The 21,874-nt window shown below is 49.3% G+C and overlaps 1 protein-coding gene across 1 annotated transcript in view; it reads right to left on the bottom strand.

Moving 5' to 3' along the window:
- LOC311128800 (tyrosine-protein phosphatase non-receptor type 4-like) overlaps positions 1-21,874 on the bottom strand; it is a 104,260-nt gene that overhangs the window by 15,977 nt on the left and 66,409 nt on the right. The window contains exons 6-12 of the mRNA XM_084161033.1: positions 19,781-19,825; positions 19,081-19,133; positions 10,978-11,098; positions 10,645-10,732; positions 6,726-6,814; positions 5,495-5,558; positions 509-681 (exon numbers count right to left, since the gene is read on the bottom strand). Coding sequence (XP_084017159.1) covers positions 509-681; positions 5,495-5,558; positions 6,726-6,814; positions 10,645-10,732; positions 10,978-11,098; positions 19,081-19,133; positions 19,781-19,825 — 633 coding nt within the window. The remainder of the gene's footprint in view (positions 1-508; positions 682-5,494; positions 5,559-6,725; positions 6,815-10,644; positions 10,733-10,977; positions 11,099-19,080; positions 19,134-19,780; positions 19,826-21,874) is intronic.

Here is a 21,874-nt window from a genome sequence, read left to right as displayed (position 1 = left end):
AAACTGCTGTGCTGTGCTGCACCTCACATCCCAACTGGAGCTTAAAAAATGCATAAAAAACCTCACCACTCTGTTTCTGTTTCACCAATATCTCACAGCACAATCTAGAAGGACGAAACTCTTGGCCCCCTTACCACCCCCATCCCCTGCACAGCTCAAAGCAAATGCTCAAGTACTTCAACAATGAACAGTTTATGTTTGTTTGTACTATTTCTAATCTGAGAAGTGAATCCATATGAATAATAGAATAACTCATTTTCCCCCAAAAGCGTTTCGAAAGGACTGAAGAAAAACAAGATCAGTTTTGGGGCATCGTTAATAATTAATTTACCTTTCCAAAGATGAGAGCACGACAGGCAACCGCTAACGGAACTCCCCAAACACTGACTATAGATGCCACTCATCGTGACCTAGCAAACATTTGACCTGTGTCGACATTTCAGTGCTTTGTAGGTATAGTGCACGCGCGTTGGTGCATGCACATGTGGCAATGGGGATTTTCTCTTACCAGTAACGGAACTTGGAGCCTAGGGTAAAATAGTGGGCAAAGAAGTTCTTCTGATGGGGAACGGGCCGGTCCAGACGGAAGAAGGTGTGGTGTTCTACACAGGTCTTCCATAGGTTCTTACAGGCTCTGTAGTTTACCATGTTAAAACCCAGCAAGGACTCCCTTGTCTCATTCTGCAGAGGGAGGGAAAGGGAGGGAGAGAGAGAGTGAAGGAGGGAGAGGGAGAGTGAAGGAGGGAGAGAGAAAGGGAGGGAGAGAGTGAAGGAGGGAGAGGGAGAGAGTGAAGGAGGGAGAGAGAAAGGGAGGGAGAGAGAAAGGGAGAGAGTGAAGGAGGGAGAGAGAAAGAGGGAGAGAGAGTGGAGTAGGAGAGTGAAGGAGGGAGGGAGAGAAAGAGTGAAGGAGGGTGAGAGAGAGAGTGAAGGAGGGCGAGAGAGAGAGTGAAGGAGGGCGAGAGAGTGAAGGAGGGCGAGAGAGTGAAGGAGGGAGGGAGGGAGGGAGAGAGGGAGGGAGGGAGAGAGGGAGGGAGGGAGGGAGGGAGGGAGGGAGAGAGGGAGGGAGGGAGGGAGAGAGGGAGGGAGGGAGAGAGGGAGGGAGGGAGGGAGAGGGAGGGAGGGAGAGAGTGAAGGAGGGAGAGAGGGAGAGAGAAAGGGAGGGAGTGAAGGAGGGAGGGAGGGAGGGAGAGAGAGAGTGAAGGAGGGAGGGAGGGAGAGAAAGAGTGAAGGAGGGAGAGAAAGAGTGAAGGAGGGAGAGAAAGAGTGAAGGAGGGAGGGAAAGAGTGAAGGAGGGAGGGAGAGCGAGAAGGAGGGAGGGAGAGAGAAAGACAGAGTGAGTGACAACAACAATGAGAACACATCATTCAAGGTGTGTGTTCAGCATGCCTGAGTCAGCAGTAGTGAGGTGTTGAGTTAAAATCTTGGTCCTATGGTCACAGACGTGGGGGGGGGGGGAATAGATGGGGAAATAGAATGTGTTGGACTAGCCATCATGATCCGGTAGGTTTGTGGCACGAGGCGAGGAGACAGGCAGTTAATCCCCATCTGTAGCCCCAACATCCCCATACCCATCCCTCAGCCTCCAGGGTTTCTCCTGAGGGCACATGCCACTTGTCATGAAGACATGGTATTCCCCATTCCCACTTGGGTCATAATGTTCACAGAGACAGCCATAGCATAATGTTCTAGTAAGATGTCTGCTCATATAGCCTGTGAGCCTACTGTTCAGAAACAGACCACTACCTAGAAGTTTAGGGTCAGGGTTTTTTTTTTTTTTTTTACATTGCGACTTTGCTGTGACTGTCCACACCAGCATCTTGAAACAACGTCAAGGAAGAGCAGGTTCTCTGAACAACCCCATCATCATGTACAGTAGACTGGAGCTCCCCTCGCCTCACCATGAGGTCAGATAATGTTGGGCGATTATGCCTGGCTCGCAGTCGGCATTCCAATTAATCCCAAACCATTTCTGTATGGACCTCGCCCTGTTGCCCAGGGGCATTTTCATGCTGAAACAGGAAAGGGCCTCCCCAAACTGTTGCCACAAAGTTGGAAACACAGAATCGTCTAGAATGTCATTGTATGCTGTAGCGTTAAGATTTCCCTTCACTGGAACTAAGGGGCCTAGCCATGAAAAACAACCCCAGACCATTATTCCTCCTCCACCAAACTTTACAGTTGGCACTATGCATTCGGGCAGGTAGCGTTCTCCTGGCATCCGCCAAACACAGATTCATCCATCGGACTGCCAGATGGTGAAACGTGATTCATCACTCCAGAGTCCAATGGTAGCGAGCTTTACACCACTCCAGCCGACGCTTGGCATTGTGCATGTTGATCTTAGGCTTGTGTGCGGCTGCTTGGCCATGAAGCTCCCGACGAACACATCTTGTGCTGGCGCTGCTTCCAGAGGCAGTTTGGAACTCGGTAGTGAGTGTTGCAACCGAGGACAGACTATTTTTACGCGTTACGAGCTTCAGCGGTCCCGTTCACTTCGCGGCTGAGCCGTTGTTGCTCCTAGACGTTTCCACTTCACAATAACAGCACTTACAGTTGACCTGGGAAGCTCCAGCAGGGCAGACATTTGACTTGTTGGAAAGGTGGCATCCTACAATGGTGCCACGTTGAAAGTCACTGAGCTCGTCAATAAGGCCATTCTACGGCCAATGTTTGTCTATGGAGATTGCATGGCTGTGTGCTCGATTCTATACACCTGTCAGCAACGGATGTGGCTGAAATAGCCGAATCCACAAATTTGAAGGGGTATCCACATACTTTTGTATATATAGTGTATATACAGTGCATTCGGAAAGTATTCAGACCCCTCGACTTTTTCCACATTTCGATACGTTACAGCCTTATTCTAAAAATGGATTGAATTGCTTTTTCCCCTCATCAATCTACACACGATAGCCCATAATGACAAAGCAGAAACAGGTTTGTAGACATTTTAGCAAATCTATATAAAAAAAAATATATAACTGAAATCTCACATTTACATAAGTAATCAGACCCTTTACTCAGTACTTTGTTGAAGAACCTTTGGCAGCGATTACAGCCTCGAGTCTTCTTAGGTATGACCCTACAATCTTAGCACACCTGTATTTGGGGAGTTTCTCCCATTCTTCTCTGCAGATCCTCTCAAGCTCTGTCAGGTTGGAAGGGGAGCGTCGCTGCACAGCTATCTTCAGGTCTCTCCAGAGATGTTCGATCGGGTTCAAGTCCGGGCTCTAGCTGGGCCACTCAAGGACATTCAGAGACTTGTCCCGAAGCCACTCCTGCATTGTCTTGGCTGTGTGCTAGGGTCATTGTCCTGTTGGAAGGTGAACCTTAGCCTCAGTCGGAGGTCCTGAGCAGGTTTTCATTAACGATCTCTCTGTACTTTGCTCCGTTCATCTTTCCCTCGATCCTGACAAGTCTCCCAGTCCCTGCTGCTGAAAAACATCCCTGCAGCATGAGGCTGCCACCACCATGCTTCACCATAGGGATGGTGCCAGGTTTCCTCCAGACGTGACGCTTGGCATTCAGGTCAAAGAGTTCAATATTGGTTTCATCAGACCAGAGACCTTTAGTCCTTTAGTGCCTTTTGGCAAACTCCAAGCGGGCTGTCATGTGCCTTTCACTGAGGAGTGGCTTCCGTCTGGCCACTCTACCATAACGGTCTGATTGGTGGAGTGCTGCAGAGATGGTTGTCCTTCTGGAAGGTTCTCCCATTTCCACAGAGGAACTCTGGAGATCTGTCAGAGTGACCATCGTGTTCTTGGTCACCTTCCTGACCAAGGCCCTTCTCCCCCGATTGCTCAGTTTGGCCAGGCGGCCAGCTCTAGGAAGAGTCTTGGTGATTCCAAACTTCTTCCATTTAAGAATGATGGAGTCCACTGTGTTCTTGGGGACCTTCAATGCTGCAGAAATGTTTTGGTACCTTTCCCCAGATCTGCGCCTCGACACGATCCTGTCTCGAAACTCTACAGACAATTCCTTCAACCTCATGGCTTGGTTTTTGCTCTGATATGCATTGTCAACTGTGGGACCTTATATAGACAGGTGTGTGCCTTTCCAAATAATGTCCAATCAATTGAATTTACCACAGGTTGACTCCAATCAAGTTATAGAAACATCTCAAGGATGATCAATGGAAACAGGATACACCTGAGCTCAATTTCGAGTCTCATAGCAAAGGGTCTGAATACTTACGTAAATAAGGTATTTCAGTTTTTTTTATTTTTAATACATTTGCAAAAATTTCTAAAAACCTGTTTTCACTTAGTCATTATGGGGTATTGTGTGTAGATTTATGAGTAAAATGTTTAATTTAATCAATTTTAGAATAAGGCTGTAAAAAAGTCAAGGGGTCTGAATACTTTCCGAATGCACTGTATATATGTGATGGGATATATAGACAATATGGACAGCATATGGATGAATATGTAGTATATCTGAAGAACAGTAGATGTATAGTGTATATATATATATATATATATATAGCTCGCAGGAAACAACTTACTACTCCAGGAGAAACATTTTAAAGGGGGGAAATTAATTTCCTGGTTTGTTGTTGCTTTTTTAAAGCGTGTGCAGTGACCTGCGCTCACATGACCCATATGTCCATGGGTGCGTCCCAAATGGAACCATATTCACTATAGACGCCTCTACTTTTGATCAGAGCCTTGGTTGAAAGTAGTGCACTAAATAGGGAATAGGGTTCCATTTGGGACGCAGCCCCATGAATAATTCAGTCTGAGTGACACCATGGAGGCTGGCTGACGGTCGCAGTGCTTTTAGTACAACTGCTCTGGAAAAACACCTCCTCCATTATGAAACCAGGAAAGGGGGGAGGGGGATTGGATGGGATGGGGGTGTTTTGGGGATCTTTTCCTGGGATTCCATGGTTCTATTGTGGGGTTGAACAGAGGATAGGAGGGAGTAGGAGAAGGAGCCTGCAGCACTTTTGATTCTGTTTCAGATCACGCTCCCCACCTCCACACCCAAAACGCATGATCTATTCTAATAATTAATAAGCATTTAACAGGCTCTCCCTCCTTCGCTCTTCCAGATTTCAGTGACAGTCAGCGGCGGAGCAGGCCGGTGATTATGCCAGCAAACCAGTTAATCAAATAAACAAATATGGACGCTGGGTCTGGGTGAGGGGGCAGTTAATGTTGTTAATGTCTAAGCTAGGTTGTTTCAGATTGATATGGTGCCTGTGGTGTGATGAGGGACCAATGGTAGGTGGTCAGTTAGTCCATTAGCAGTACTAGCTAGTTTCCTCCCTGAGGAAGAGCCAGCGAACTGGGTCTGGTTTGGGGACACTTATGACAGGGAAGCACAGTTACACAAGCTGAGGCAGAACCTGTGGCTGTGTTCACTGCTGTGTTTTCTGCTAGGTAAGTCTTCATTCCTACTGTATGAAACACATTGCTGCTAGATTAGTAGACCCCACCTCACATTTTATTATCAAAATAAGGACAGTGAAAACGACGGCTTGAATACCTACCACTTCTCTCCTGAGCTGAACGAAGAACTGTTTGCACTTGAACGATATTTTCACAATCTTCAACCTGAAAGGGGTGAGCGAGAAACACACAGAAATTACGTCACAATGTGTGTCACTGCAGAGGGTCTCCTTCCTTCACGGCTCAAATCAGAGCCTCCGCTGCAGAGAGCAGCTGTCTCCCCATCAAGACTAATCCCCCCTCTCTTCCCTCCTCCCTCCCCTCCCCCTCTCCTCTGCCTCCTCCTCTCTTCCCCCCCTCCTCTCTTCTACATGACTCACAACTCAGATAAATATATTTTACATTCACACTCTCTCTCTAAAACAGCGTCATCTAAGATAGCTAATTTGTCAGCCCGTTGTGGACATCAATAGGAGTGAGGCTAGAATTCACACATCTCTCTTAGATACCGGACCACTCTGCTTTCTGCTCTCTCAGAGGAGTAACGTTGTGTATCGCCTTTTAATAGTAGTGGCAGCCAAGCCAAACAGAGAGAGTGGTCGATAGGAGCGAGCCTTCTCGCGTCACGGTGGAGGACAGCTGTTGCGAAACGCGCCACTGTTAGCAGCCCTAATTTTAGCCTGACTGGAAAGCATAGGAGCCCATATATTTTCAAATGAGCTGCCTGTGCTACAGCAAGCAGCTGGCTTTTAAGAACGGGGGTGTGTGCTGTGAGGTGCTGGTGGGGGGTGGGGACGTGTGTGTGTCAGTGTGTCAGTGTGTGTGTGTCTCTGTGTGTTGGATTATTACTCGTCTGGTGGGGATTTGGGCTGTGCTATCCCACACACTTCCAGTAGCCCCTCCAACTCAGCTGAATATTAGAGATTTCTAAGAATTAAAGCTTTGGGCCTCAAAGACAATCCACATGAAACCGCTCTGAGTCCACTCTGAGAGGAGATGATCTGCAGTTCACAGATGAATATGTAAAACAGTTATGTGATGTGCTTAGAATAATCATATTTAACACTTCTCGGAATGCTTCTGCAACCTGGAAGACGGAAAATATGTCAATGATATAGAACTAAAAAAAAGTATATAAATAAAATACATATCCTCATATTTCCTCTTCCTACTCACACACACAGTAAGTGTTTGAATTTCTAACTAATACTACCGAAGTAGACGCTCTGCGTGATCACAAACAAACCCCTTGTATCAGCGATCAAATTAATTATCTGATTTAGTAATCGCCTCATGTTGTATCAGAATCAAAGCCTCCAGTTTGTCACTCACCAGGGAAAGCAGTTGATTCGCACCCTGTTCTTGTAAACCACAATCCCTGCTGACATCACCCCAATTAAAATCTCAGTGTTGCGTTGATCCTGGAACACACAGACAGAGACAGAGAGACAGAGAGACAGACAGACAGACAGACAGACAGACAGACAGACACAGACAGAGAGACAGAGAGACAGAGAGACAGAGAGAGAGAGAGAGAGACAGAGAGAGAGAGAGAGAGAGAGAGAGAGAGATGAGGAACATTTCGGTGGATTAAGTGTCTAAACACCCTGACAGTGGGCAAGCCTGGTGGAAGCTTTGGAGGGGGTATAGACACAGACCCTCTCCCCCTATGGCAGGGGTGTGGGTACAGACACAGACTCACTCCTCTTATCTCTCTAATTCCCCTCCCCCCCATCTCTCTATGGCAGGGTGGGGGTAAGGGTATGACAACAGAAAGGGGGCAATATAGTCCCCAGTTTAAAATGGGGCACAACCACTCCACCTCTTCACTGTAATAGTCAAAGTGTGATGATCATTCTAGAGCAAAAATGGCTGGATGGACAATGGTGGCTGGGGCCTCAGTTGAGATCTGCCATTCACTCATAGTACCAAGAATTTTGTGACCTGCTTTGTCTTATGAACCAAACCTAGACAGACAGACAGACCAAGACACCCAAACATGCACATAAAAGCACCCAGACAGACAGAGACAGACAAAGACACATTATCTGGGACAAAAAGAGAAGTCTGTCTAATCGGACAATGAGGGAAATCTCTGTACTCCAGACAATCGCTGGATTAGTGGACTCCCCAGTCCACAGACACAGCTTGTCAAGGCTCATTGGTTCTGCTGTTCCTCAGCTGTAAAGGAATCCACAGCCTTAAAGGGATACTTTGGGATTTTGGCAATGAGGCCCTTTATCTACTTACCCAGAGTCAGATGAACTCGGACACCATTTTTTATGTCTCTGTGTCCAGTATGAAGAAAGTTCTAGGTAGTAGATACCCATAGACTTCCAGTCATTGCGCTAATGCTAGTTAGCATTGGCTTGCGAAACTACCTCTAACTTTCTTCCCTTTAAAAGCTTCATGAGGCCCTGGCGGCTGGGGCCAGAGGAACATGCAGACTGTACAGTAGAATTACATACTACTGTTTGTCGCTCTGGATAAGAGCGTCTGCTAAATGATGTAAATGTACTGTAAGCGCATGTTTCAACCTTCATTCTGCCTCAACCTACTTCTAACTAATGGGTAAGAAAGCGCAGGCTTTTCTAGAGCTATGGCACAGCTGTATGGAACATTGGTATCAGTGCTGCTATGACAAGTGCTCTTTCTACTGTAGCAGTGACAAACACAGGGGAACAGCCTTACAGGGGAACAGCCTTACAGGGGAACAGCCTTACAGGGGAACAGCCTTACAGGGGAACAGCCTTACAGGGGAACAGCCTTACAGGGGAACAGCCTTACAGGGGAACAGCCTTACAGGGCCTTACAGGGGAACAGCCTTACAGGGGAGCAGCCTTACAGGGGAGCAGCCTTACAGGGGAACAGCCTTACAGGGCCTTACAGGGGAACAGCCTTACAGGGGAACAGCCTTACAGGGGAGCAGCCTTACAGGGGAGCAGCCTTACAGGGGAACAGCCTTACAGGGGAACAGCCTTACAGGGGAACAGCCTTACAGGGGAACAGCCTTACAGGGGAACAGCCTTACAGGGGAACAGCCTTACAGGGGAACAGCCTTACAGGGGAACAGCCTTACAGGGCCTTACAGGGGAACAGCCTTACAGGGGAACAGCCTTACAGGGCCTTACAGGGGAACAGCCTTACAGGGGAACAGCCTTACAGGGGAACAGCCTTACAGGGGAACAGCCTTACAGGGGAACAGCCTTACAGGGGAACAGCCTTACAGGGGAACAGCCTTACAGGGCCTTACAGGGGAACAGCCTTACAGGGGAACAGCCTTACAGGGCCTTACAGGGGAACAGCCTTACAGGGGAACAGCCTTACAGGGGAACAGCCTTACAGGGGAACAGCCTTACAGGGGAACAGCCTTACAGGGGAACAGCCTTACAGGGGAACAGCCTTACAGGGCCTTACAGGGGAACAGCCTTACAGGGGAGCAGCCTTACAGGGGAACAGCCTTACAGGGGAACAGCCTTACAGGGCCTTACAGGGGAACAGCCTTACAGGGGAACAGCCTTACAGGGGAACAGCCTTACAGGGGAGCAGCCTTACAGGGGAACAGCCTTACAGGGGAACAGCCTTACAGGGGAGCAGCCTTACAGGGGAGCAGCCTTACAGGGGAACAGCCTTACAGGGGAGCAGCCTTACAGGGGAACAGCCTTACAGGGGAGCAGCCTTACAGGGGAGCAGCCTTACAGGGGAACAGCCTTACAGGGGAACAGCCTTACAGGGGAACAGCCTTACAGGGGAGCAGCCTTACAGGGGAACAGCCTTACAGGGGAACAGCCTTACAGGGGAGCAGCCTTACAGGGGAACAGCCTTACAGGGGAGCAGCCTTACAGGGGAACAGCCTTACAGGGGAACAGCCTTACAGGGGAACAGCCTTACAGGGGAGCAGCCTTACAGGGGAGCAGCCTTACAGGGGAGCAGCCTTACAGGGGAACAGCCTTACAGGGGAACAGCCTTACAGGGGAACAGCCTTACAGGGGAGCAGCCTTACAGGGGAGCAGCCTTACAGGGGAGCAGCCTTACAGGGGAGCAGCCTTACAGGGGAACAGCCTTACAGGGGAGCAGCCTTACAGGGGAGCAGCCTTACAGGGGAACAGCCTTACAGGGGAACAGCCTTACAGGGGAGCAGCCTTACAGGGGAACAGCCTTACAGGGGAGCAGCCTTACAGGGGAACAGCCTTACAGGGGAACAGCCTTACAGGGGAACAGCCTTACAGGGGAGCAGCCTTACAGGGGAACAGCCTTACAGGGGAGCAGCCTTACAGGGGAGCAGCCTTACAGGGGAACAGCCTTACAGGGGAACAGCCTTACAGGGGAGCAGCCTTACAGGGGAACAGCCTTACAGGGGAACAGCCTTACAGGGGAACAGCCTTACAGGGGAGCAGCCTTACAGGGGAGCAGCCTTACAGGGGAACAGCCTTACAGGGGAACAGCCTTACAGGGGAACAGCCTTACAGGGGAGCAGCCTTACAGGGGAACAGCCTTACAGGGGAACAGCCTTACAGGGGAACAGCCTTACAGGGGAGCAGCCTTACAGGGGAGCAGCCTTACAGGGGAACAGCCTTACAGGGGAACAGCCTTACAGGGGAACAGCCTTACAGGGGAGCAGCCTTACAGGGGAGCAGCCTTACAGGGGAGCAGCCTTACAGGGGAGCAGCCTTACAGGGGAACAGCCTTACAGGGGAGCAGCCTTACAGGGGAGCAGCCTTACAGGGGAACAGCCTTACAGGGGAACAGCCTTACAGGGGAGCAGCCTTACAGGGGAACAGCCTTACAGGGGAGCAGCCTTACAGGGGAACAGCCTTACAGGGGAACAGCCTTACAGGGGAACAGCCTTACAGGGGAGCAGCCTTACAGGGGAACAGCCTTACAGGGGAGCAGCCTTACAGGGGAGCAGCCTTACAGGGGAACAGCCTTACAGGGGAACAGCCTTACAGGGGAGCAGCCTTACAGGGGAACAGCCTTACAGGGGAACAGCCTTACAGGGGAACAGCCTTACAGGGGAACAGCCTTACAGGGGAACAGCCTTACAGGGGAGCAGCCTTACAGGGGAGCAGCCTTACAGGGGAACAGCCTTACAGGGGAACAGCCTTACAGGGGAACAGCCTTACAGGGGAGCAGTCTTACAGGGGAACAGCCTTACAGGGGAGCAGCCTTACAGGGGAGCAGCCTTACAGGGGAACAGCCTTACAGGGGAACAGCCTTACAGGGGAACAGCCTTACAGGGGAACAGCCTTACCCTTGCATAGTGCAATTCCACTCCGTACAGCTCCAGAGTCCTTGCTGTGTTCAGGTAATTAAACTCTGACTGGGCAGAAGACAGACCACTGAGGAGGAGGAGGAGAGTGAGAGAGAGATAATTGAGGGATAAGGTTCCTCAAAGTCAACCGCACGTAACCCATTCACAGAAAATAGAGCAGTACAGTGAGACCACGCTTATCCTTGGAAATGCACTCAATAAAACCTACTCTGCTATGAGAGCTGGTGCAGACAAGTATACAGCTGTGTATGAACATGTGCACCTGGGACACTAAAGATAGTGTGCATGTGTTATGAAGATGGGCCTCTCTACCTGTGCTGTTGGTGATGTTTGGTGACCTCCTTGTCGAACCCATGTGGTGGGTTGGGGATGAAGCAGAACTCTGAGAGGTAGCCAGGAGCATGCTCTGAGTCACTGTAGTCTCCCAACTCAGCTACACAACACACAGAGACAGAGAGAAAATCAATTCAATAGTACACAGACAGTTAAATCGACACACATAGCCGATATCATACACAGAAAACAGTACGCCTATATTGTAGACAGACAAACCATTGCCTAGCAATGTAGTAATGAATAGAATACAAGAACCTCAATCAAAAGCCTGGTTATAAGGTCTATTAATGAAAGAGACAAGTGGTTGAGAAGCCTTGGCGCTCCAACCACCACTACAGTAGCTCAGTACCTCAGATCCACTGGCTTGTGGTCGTGTGTGAAACAGACCCCAATTCATACGAGTGGACATCTTAAAAGGGCCAATCCTTCATTGAAACAATAACAAAGCAGTCTCCTTGCCTCTGTTTAGGTAAAAAGCTGAGGGATGGGGCTGGAGAAATGTAGCCGCTTTCAAATTCATAGACAGATCTATGGATGCAAGGACTGACCATCCAAGAAGAGAACATATAACATGTATAGTTTTAAGCATGTTTTGAGGCTATACAGTGTTTGTTTACAAACATTGGAGTAAAACAAGCTTATATCAGTTATATTCTTCAATAATCAATGGGTATATATCATTAATTTATAAGTCCACAAATGTATGTAGAAACTGCAGATTGCTGCTTTAAAGGGATAGTTCGTGATTTTGGTAGTCTCTGCGGGCAGTTTAAAGGAAGTTGCCAACTAGCATTAGCGCAACTGGTAACTATCATTAGCGGAATGATTGGAAGTCATGCCTAGTTGGACTTCCTGTCATTGCGTTAATGCTAGTTAGCATTTGATCTCAAAACTACATCTAACTTCCTTCATACTGGACGCAGAGACATAAATATGATATCCACGAGTTCATCTGACTCTAGGGAAGTAGATAAGGGATATAGATATAATCACCATACCAAAAAAAGACCCACAATGCTCAAACTAAGTGGTAAATTGCCTATGGATTTATTAGCAGTATGCAAATAAATATCTATACAGCACTAATGCCAAAGCTTCAGCAGAGTGCATTTCTTGATCGAATTTGACCAGCCTCACTGATTTCGCAAAACTAACTGAATTACCAGCAGCATTTACCAGCACTATTCAATCATCTTGAAACTGAGTTGAAGCTAAAATGTTTCATAACACTATCCCCATGGCTACAATCAAATTAAATCCTTCTCATGGGTAGGGACATTGAGCTAAGTGAGATTCTGGACATGGACACCCAGTGGTGGTGTTGGAGGTGCAATTCAAATCCCTCCAGTGACCTATATCGCCATGAGACTCCCTGGGGAGTTTGGAGACAGAGGCCAGCCTCAGCGGGCCACTGCAGTGGGGATGGGGACTGACCCCTGGCTAACCCCCTCTCCAATCTGTCAAGAGCCATTATTCAGGTCAATCTGGTGACACAGGCTGGTAAACTTCACTCCTCAAGCTAAGGGCCCACCACAGTGGGAGGCTGTGGCTCTGATTTTCTATGCTACGCTAACATGTTACAGTAGTCAGCGTGCTAGTTTATGAGTTAGCATGTTGGTTACTGAGTTGAACTGCTAAGCCACTCTGCTATTGTTTCCCATGAGGAGGGGAGCTGAGCTGAAAAGGCTCTATTGTGGTACAGTATTCAGGACATTCCTCTTCAAGGCTGTGCAGCAGCAGTACTCTGCTGCACCGTGTACTTGGGGGCTCAAGTCATCTGCACTTGGTAGTTATGTACCACAGGAGGCGGCTGAGGGAAACCATGTGTTTGATGTATTTGATACCATTCCACTCAATCTGCGTCAGCCATTACGACGAACCTGTTCTCCCCAATTAAGGTGGCACCAACCTCCTGCGTTATGTACTGCACTATACTACAGTACACTGTGCTTTGCTGTCCTGAGCATGCTTGGCGAATGGCCAGTCACACTACCAACACAAAAAAGTCATACCACACAAATCAATCTGGGACAAAAGACGGGGAGAAACAGCCTAATGATATTAGCATAGCATTCCGTACACAGCGATCCATGTCCTGCTAACGTCAAGGGCATAAAGAGAGGATTATGGCCAATTTCAGGCTCCACTGCAAACTGCTTGTTTTATTGGGTGAGAGAATTAAAGAATAAATTGGATTTGACGTCGTAAAACGTTATGCAACGCGGCACACAAAGAGTGACTATTGGGAAGTCCTGGTGAGTACACTGACTCTCAGCTAAAGGCTTTCAACACACATCTTTCTAGTCATCTCACAATAAAAGCATTTGTGTTGCCTAGTGGCCAGAAACAGTGTAGCCTCGTATGAAGCAACAGAGAGATCAAATGGGTTAACTAACTACCAGTAGCTACATATCTTTAGCAGCACGCCAGGGGAATGGAATTTACAAGAAAATAAGAGCACCTCCTCCCAGCTGCCCACTGCACTGAGGCTAGGAAACACTGTCACCACCGATAAATCTACAATAATCGAGAATTTCAACAAGCATTTTGCTACAGGTGGCCATGCTTTCCATCTGGCTACCACTACCCCGGCCACCAGCTCTGCACCCTCCGCTGCAACTTGCCCATGCCCCCCGCTTCTCCTTCACACATTCAGATAGCTGATGTTCTGAAAGAGCTGAAAAATCTGGACCCCTACAAATCAGCTGGGCTAGACAATCTGGACCCTTTCTTTCTAAAATTAGCCGCTGAAATCGTCGCAACCCCTATTACTAGCCTGTTCAACCTCTCTTTCGTAACGTCTGAGATCCCCAGAGATTGGAAAGCTTCCGCGGTCATCCCCTCTTCAAAGGGGGTGACACTCTAGATCCAAACTGTTACAGACCTATATCCATCCTGCCCTGCCTTTCGAAAGTATTTGAAAGCCAAGTTAACAAACAGATCACCGACCTTTTTGAATCCCACCGTACCTTCTCCGCTATGCAATCCGGTTTCCGAGCTGGTCATGGGTGCACCTAAGCCCCGCTCAAGGTCCTAAACGATATTATAACCGCGATCGATAAAAGACAGTACTGCGCAGCCGTCTTCATCGACCTGGCAAAGGCTTTCGACTGTCAACCACCGCATTCTTATTGGCAGACTAAATAGCCTTAGTTTCTCTAATGACTGCCTCGCCTGGTTCACCAATTACTTATCAGAGTTCAATGTGTCAAATCGGAGGGCCTGTTGTCTGGACCTCTGGCTGTCTCTATGGGGGTGCCACAGGGTTCAATTCTCGGGCCGACTTTATTCTCTGTGTATATCAATGATGTCGCTCTTGCTGCTGGTGACGATCGGATCCACCTCTATGCGGACGACACCATTTTATATACATCTGGCCCTTCATTGGACACTGTGTTAACAAACCTCCAAACGAGCTTCAACGCCATACAACACTCCTTCCGTAGCCTCCAACTGCTCTTAAACACTAGTAAAACTAAATGCATGCTCTTCAACCGAACACTGCTTGCACCCGCCCACCCGACTAGAATCACTACTCTCGGCGGGTCTGACCTAGCGAATGTGGACATCTACAAATACCTACAGTGAGGGAAAAAAGTATTTGATCCCCTGCTGATTTTGTACGTTTGCCCACTGACAAAGACATGATCAGTCTATAATTTTAATGGTAGGTTCATTTGAACAGTGAGAGACAGAATAACAACAACAAAAATCCAGAAAAACGCATGTAAAAAATGTTATAAATCGATTAGCATTTTAATGAGGGAAATAAGTATTTGACCCCTCTGCAAAACATGACTTAGTACTTGGTGGCAAAGCCCTTGTTGGCAATCACAGAGGTCAGACGTTTCTTGTAGTTGGCCACCAGGTTTGCACACATTTCAGGAGGGATTTTGTCCCACTCCTCTTTGCAGATCTTCTCCAAGTCATTAAGGTTTCGAGGCTGACATTTGGCAACTCGAACCTTCAGCTCCCTCCACAGATTTTCTATGGGATTAAGGTCTGGAGACTGGCAAGGCCACTCCAGGACCTTAATGTGCTTCTTCTTGAGCCACTCCTTTGTTGCCTTGGCCGTGTGTTTTGGGTCATTGTCATGCTGGAATACCCATCCACGACCCATTTTCAATGCCCTGGCTGAGGGAAGGAGGTTCTCACCCAATATTTGAAAGTACATGACCCCGTCCATCGTCCATTTGATGCGGTGAAGTTGTCCTGTCCCCTTAGCAGAAAAACACCCCCAAAGCATAATGTTTCCACCTCCATGTTTGACGGTGGGGATGGTGTTCTTGGGGTCATAGGCAGCATTCCTCCTCCTCCAAACATGGCGAGTTGAGTGATGCCAAAGAGCTCGATTTTGGTCTCATCTGACAACAACACTTTCACCCAGTTCTCCTCTGAATCATTCAGATGTTCTTTGGCAAACTTCAGACGGGCCTGTATATGTGCTTTCTTGAGCAGGTGGACCTTGCGGGCACTGCAGGATTTCAGTCCTTCACGGCGTAGTGTGTTACCAATTGTTTTCTTGGTGACTATGGTCCCAGCTGCCTTGAGATCATTGATAAGATCCGCCCGTGTAGTTCTGGGCTGATTCCTCACCGTTCTCATGATCATTGCAACTCCACAAGGTGAGATCTTGCATGGAGCCCCAGGCCGAGGGAGATTGACAGTTATTTTGTGTTTCTTCCATTTGCAAATAATCGCACCAACTGTTGTCACCGTCTCACCAAGCTGCTTGGCGATGGTCTTGTAGCCCATTCCAACCTTGTGTAGGTCTACAATCTTGTCCCTGACATCCTTCGAGAGCTCTTTGGTCTTGGCCATGGTGGAGAGTTTGGAAGCTGATTGAATGATTGCTTCTGTGGACAGGTGTCTTTTATACAGGTAACAAGATGAGATTAGGAGCACTCCCTTTAAGAGTGTGCTCCTAATCTCAGCTCGTTACCTGTATAAAAGACACCTGGAAGCCAGAAATCTTTCTGATTGAGAGGGGGTCAAATACTTATTTCCCTCATTAAAATGCAAATCAATTTATAACATTTTTGACATGCGTTTTTCTGGATTTGTTTGTTGTTATTCTATCTCTCACTGTTCAAATAAACATACCATTCAAATATTAGACTGATCATTTCTTTGTCAGTGGGCAAACGTACAAAATCAGCAGGGGATCAAATACTTTTTTCCCTCACTGTAGGTGTCTGGTTAGACTGTAAACTCTCCTTCCAGACTCACATTAAGCATCTCCAATCAAAAGTTAGATCTAGAATCGGCTTCCTATTTCGCAACAAAACCTCCTTCACTCATGCAGACGACACCATTTTGTATACATCTGGCCCTTCATTGGACACTGTGTTAACAAACCTCCAAACGAGCTTCAATGCCATACAACACTCCTTCTGTAGCCTCCAACTGCTCTTAAACACTAGTAAAACTAAATGCATGCTCTTCAATCGAACGCTGCTGGCACCCGCCCACCCGACTAGAATCACTACTCTCGACGGGTCTGACCTAGAGTATGTGGACAACTACAAATACCTAGGTGTCTGGTTAGACTGTAAACTCTCCTTCCAGACTCACATTAACCATCTCCAATCCAAAGTTAAATCTAGAATCGGCTTCCTATTTCGCAACAAAGCCTCCTTCACTCATGCTGCCAAACATGCCCTCGTAAAACTGACTATCCTACCGATCCTTGACTTCGGCGATGTCATTTACAAAATAGCCTCCAACACTCTACTCAGCAAATTGGATGTAGTCTATCACAGTGCCATCCGTTTTGTCACCAAAGCCCCATATACTACCCACTATTGTGACCTGTACGCTCTTGTTGGCTGGTCCTCACTACATATTCGTAGCCAAACCCACTGGCTCCAGGTCATCTATAAATCACTGCTAGGCAAATCCCTGTCTTATCTTAGCTCACTGGTCACCATAGCAACACCCACCCGTAGTCTGCGCTCCAGCAGGTATATCTCACTGGTCATCCCCAAAGCCAACACTTCCTTTGGTCGCCATTCCTTCCAGTTCTCTGCTGCCAATGACTGGAACGAACTGCAAAAATCTCTGAAGCTGGAGACTCTTATCTCCCTCATTAACTTTAAGCGTCAGTTGTCAGAGCAGCTTACCGATCACTGCACCTGTACACAGCCATTCTGAAATTAGCCCACCCAACTACCTCATCCCCATGTTGTTATTTATTTTGCTAATTTGCACCCCAGTATCTCTATTTGCACATAATCTTTTGCACATCTATCATTCCAGTGTTAATTACGAAATTGTAACTATTTTTGCACTATGGCCTATTTATTTATTGCCTTACCTCCATAACTTACTACATTCGCACACACTGTATATATATTTTCTGTTGTATTTTTGACTTTGTTTTGTTTTACCCCATATGTAACTCTGTGTTGTTGTTTTTATCGCACTGCTTTGCTTTATCTTGACCAGGTCGCAGTTGTAAATGAGAACTTGTTCTCAACTGGCTTACCTGGTTAAATAAAGGTGAAATAAAAAAATAAAACACTGAACAGCATAGGACGCCAGGAGAATGGGTACTTACATTGAACAGCATAGGACGCCAGGAGAATGGGTACTTACATTGAACAGCCTAGGATGCCAGGAGAATGGGTACTTACATTGAACAGCCTAGGATGCCAGGAGAATGGGTACTTACATTGAACAGCCTAGGACGCCAGGAGAATGGGTACTTACATTGAACAGCCTAGGACGCCAGGAGAATGGGTACTTACATTGAACAGCATAGGACGCCAGGAGAATGGGTACTTACATTGAACAGCCTAGGACGCCAGGAGAATGGGTACTTACATTGAACAGCCTAGGACGCCAGGAGAATGGGTACTTACATTGAACAGCCTAGGACGCCAGGAGAATGGGTACTTACATTGAACAGCCTAGGACGCCAGGAGAATGGGTACTTACATTGAACAGCCTAGGACGCCAGGAGAATGGGTACTTACATTGAACAGCCTAGGACGCCAGGAGAATGGGTACTTACATTGAACAGCCTAGGACGCCAGGAGAATGGGTACTTACATTGAACAGCCTAGGACGCCAGGAGAATGGGTACTTACATTGAACAGCCTAGGATGCCAGGAGAATGGGTACTTACATTGAACAGCCTAGGACGCCAGGAGAATGGGTACTTACATTGAACAGCCTAGGATGCCAGGAGAATGGGTACTTACATTGAACAGCCTAGGACGCCAGGAGAATGGGTACTTACATTGAACAGCGTAGGATGCCAGGAGAATGGGTACTTACATTGAACAGCCTAGGACGCCAGGAGAATGGGTACTTACATTGAACAGCCTAGGATGCCAGGAGAATGGGTACTTACATTGAACAGCCTAGGACGCCAGGAGAATGGGTACTTACATTGAACAGCCTAGGACGCCAGGAGAATGGGTACTTACATTGAACAGCCTAGGACGCCAGGAGAATGGGTACTTACATTGAACAGCCTAGGACGCCAGGAGAATGGGTACTTACATTGAACAGCATAGGATGCCAGGAGAATGGGTACTTACATTGAACAGCCTAGGACGCCAGGAGAATGGGTACTTACATTGAACAGCATAGGACGCCAGGAGAATGGGTACTTACATTGAACAGCCTAGGACGCCAGGAGAATGGGTACTTACATTGAACAGCATAGGATGCCAGGAGAATGGGTACTTACATTGAACAGCCTAGGACGCCAGGAGAATGGGTACTTACATTGAACAGCATAGGACGCCAGGAGAATGGGTACTTACATTGAACAGCCTAGGACGCCAGGAGAATGGGTACTTACATTGAACAGCATAGGACGCCAGGAGAATGGGTACTTACATTGAACAGCCTAGGATGCCAGGAGAATGGGTACTTACATTGAACAGCCTAGGACGCCAGGAGAATGGGTACTTACATTGAACAGCCTAGGACGCCAGGAGAATGGGTACTTACATTGAACAGCCTAGGATGCCAGGAGAATGGGTACTTACATTGAACAGCCTAGGACGCCAGGAGAATGGGTACTTACATTGAACAGCATAGGATGCCAGGAGAATGGGTACTTACATTGAACAGCATAGGACGCCAGCAGCGCTGCAGTGTTGTGCGGGCATGGCAGTCTGTGGGACACAAATCACAAACACACGAGTCACCACATTGATTCATTTGGATCAATAGGAAAATCATTACAACAGCTTTTATCGATGGCAGCTACCAATAGAACAGTGTGTCAGAGTGCTGGGCCGGTAGAATCAGTGTAAGTCCACTAGAACAGTGTGTCAGAGTGCTGGGCCGGTAGAATCAGTGTAAGTCCACTAGAACAGTGTGTCAGAGTGCTGGGCCGGTAGAATCAGTGTAAGTCCACTAGAACAGTGTGTCAGAGTGCTGGGCCGGTAGAATCAGTGTAAGTCCACTAGAACAGTGTGTCAGATGCCGGGCCGGTAGAATCAGTGTAAGTCCACTAGAACAGTGTGTCAGAGTGCTGGGCCGGTAGAATCAGTGTAAGTCCACTAGAACAGTGTGTCAGAGTGCTGGGCCGGTAGAATCAGTGTAAGTCCACTAGAACAGTGTGTCAGATGCCGGGCCGGTAGAATCAGTGTAAGTCCACTAGAACAGTGTGTCAGAGTGCTGGGCCGGTAGAATCAGTGTAAGTCCACTAGAACAGTGTTTCAGAGTGCTGGGCTGGTAGAATCAGTGTAAGTCCACTAGAACAGTGTGTGAGTGTGCTGCTGAACCTGTGTAAATAAGAACAGCCAACTGAACTAACCTTCCAGTCAGGATGTCCTGTTTGAGCTGGAGGAAATATTGGTACCTACAGGGAATAAGGAGAGCAGTTACACCAACAATAATGTGATACAGATGTCCCTGTGATTACGGGACATAGAACATTTGGACATAATGTACAGTACACTAGATAAAGCACCTGGACCGGACCCACTCACATGGATTTTCTCTGATGCGCATTGCTTAGGCAACATTTCTATGACTTAACTTGTAGCCTGTTGTCTTTGTGTGTAACTAATACTGAATTAATCTCATCATAGTGTAAGAGCTCAACAGCACTGTTGTGTGCTGTCTGGAACCGATAACGCACATCCAAAACAGATCCATGCCACTCTGTATATACAAAGTGGTTTACTCACTTGATAAGGCTGGTTGAGCAAGATCATGCTTGAGGGGTGCATGGTTTGAATAAATAACACTGGAGTATCCATTTGACTGTAACTCTGTTTCTAATGACCATGGATGGACTCCCTTGCAATAGGGGCAGGCAGCCTCCATTGCATGCTATTCACGTTTATGCCTAGCTGTGTGCCAGGCTGCCAGCAGTGCAATTTGCCCATTATTGGTTAATCTACCTACCAAGCTGATCCTAGTCTTAGACTAACTTGTAGCGAGCTCGCGCTGGCCTTCCTGCCCCTCCTCTCTCTCCCTCACGCTGGCCTGCCTGCCCCTCCTCTCTCTCCCTCGCGCTGGCCTGCCTGCCCCTCCTCTCTCTCCCTCGCGCTGGCCTGCCTGCCCCTCCTCTATCTCCCTCGCGCTGGCCTGCCTGCCCCATCCTCTCTCTCTCTCCCTCGCGCTGGCCTGCCTGCCTCTCCTCTCTCTCTCTCTCTCTCTCCCTCGCGCTGGCCTGCCTGCCCCTCCTCTCTCTCTCTCTCTCTCCCTCCCTCGCGCTGGCCTGCCTGCCCCTCCTCCTCTCTCTCCCTCGCGCTGGCCTGCCTGCCCCTCCTCTCGCTCTCTCCCTCCCGCTGGCCTTCCTGCCCCTCCTCTCTCTCTCTCTCTCCCTCGCGCTGGCCTGCCTGCCCCTCCTCTCTCTCTCTCCCTCCCTCGCGCTGGCCTGCCTGCCCCTCCTCTCTCTCCCTCCCTCGCGCTGGCCTGCCTGCCCCTCCTCTCTCTCCCTCCCTCCCTCCCTCGCGCTGGCCTGCCCCTCCTCTCTCTCCCTCGCGCTGGCCTGCCTGCCCCTCCTCTCCCTCGCGCTGGCCGGCCTGCCTGCCCCTCCTCATCTCTTCCTCGCGCTGGCCTGCCTGCCCCTCCTCTCCCTCGCGCTGGCCTGCCTGCCCCTCCTCCTCTCTCTCCCTCGCGCTGGCCTGCCTGCCCCTCCTCTCTCTCTCTCTCCCTCGCGCTGGCCTGCCTGCCCCTCCTCTCTCTCTCTCTCTCCCTCCCTCCCTCCCTCGCGCTGGCCTGCCTGCCCCTCCTCTCTCTCCCTCCCTCGCGCTGGCCTGCCTGCCCCTCCTCTCTCTCCCTCCCTCCCTCACGCTGGCCTGCCTGCCTGCCCCTCCTCTCTCTCCCTCGCGCTGGCCTGCCTGCCCCTCATCTCTTCCTCGCGCTGGCCTGCCTGCCCCTCCTCATCTCTTCCTCGCGCTGGCCTGCCTGCCCCTCCTCTACCTCGCGCTGGCCTGCCTGCCCCTCCTCTCCCTGGCCTGCCTGCCCCTCCTCTCCCTCGCGCTGGCCTGCCTGCCCCTCCTCATCTCTTCCTCGCGCTGGCCTGCCTGCCCCTCCTCTCTCTCCCTCGCGCTGGCCTGCCTGCCCCTCCTCTCTCTCCCTCGCGCTGGCCTGCCTGCCCCTCCTCTCTCTCCCTCGCGCTGGCCTGCCTGCCTGCCCCTCCTCATCTCTTCCTCGCGCTGGCCTGCCTGCCCCTCCTCTCCCTCGCGCTGGCCTGCCTGCCCCTCCTCTCCCTCGCGCTGGCCTGCCTGCCCCTCCTCGCGCTGGCCTGCCTGCCCCTCCTCATCTCTTCCTCGCGCTGGCCTGCCTGCCCCTCCTCATCTCTTCCTCGCGCCGGCCTGCCTGCCTCTCCTCTCTCTCTCTCTGCCTCGCACTGCCCTGCCTGCTCTTTCTCTTTGATAATGATGCATGTGTGTGT

Source organism: Coregonus lavaretus (assembly GCF_964263955.1).
Source record: "Coregonus lavaretus genome assembly, chromosome: 5".
In the NCBI taxonomy this organism is placed as follows: Eukaryota; Metazoa; Chordata; class Actinopteri; order Salmoniformes; family Salmonidae; genus Coregonus; species Coregonus lavaretus.
The sequence above is the reverse complement of the archived record's forward strand: the minus strand, read 5'-3'. Positions and strand labels throughout refer to the sequence as shown.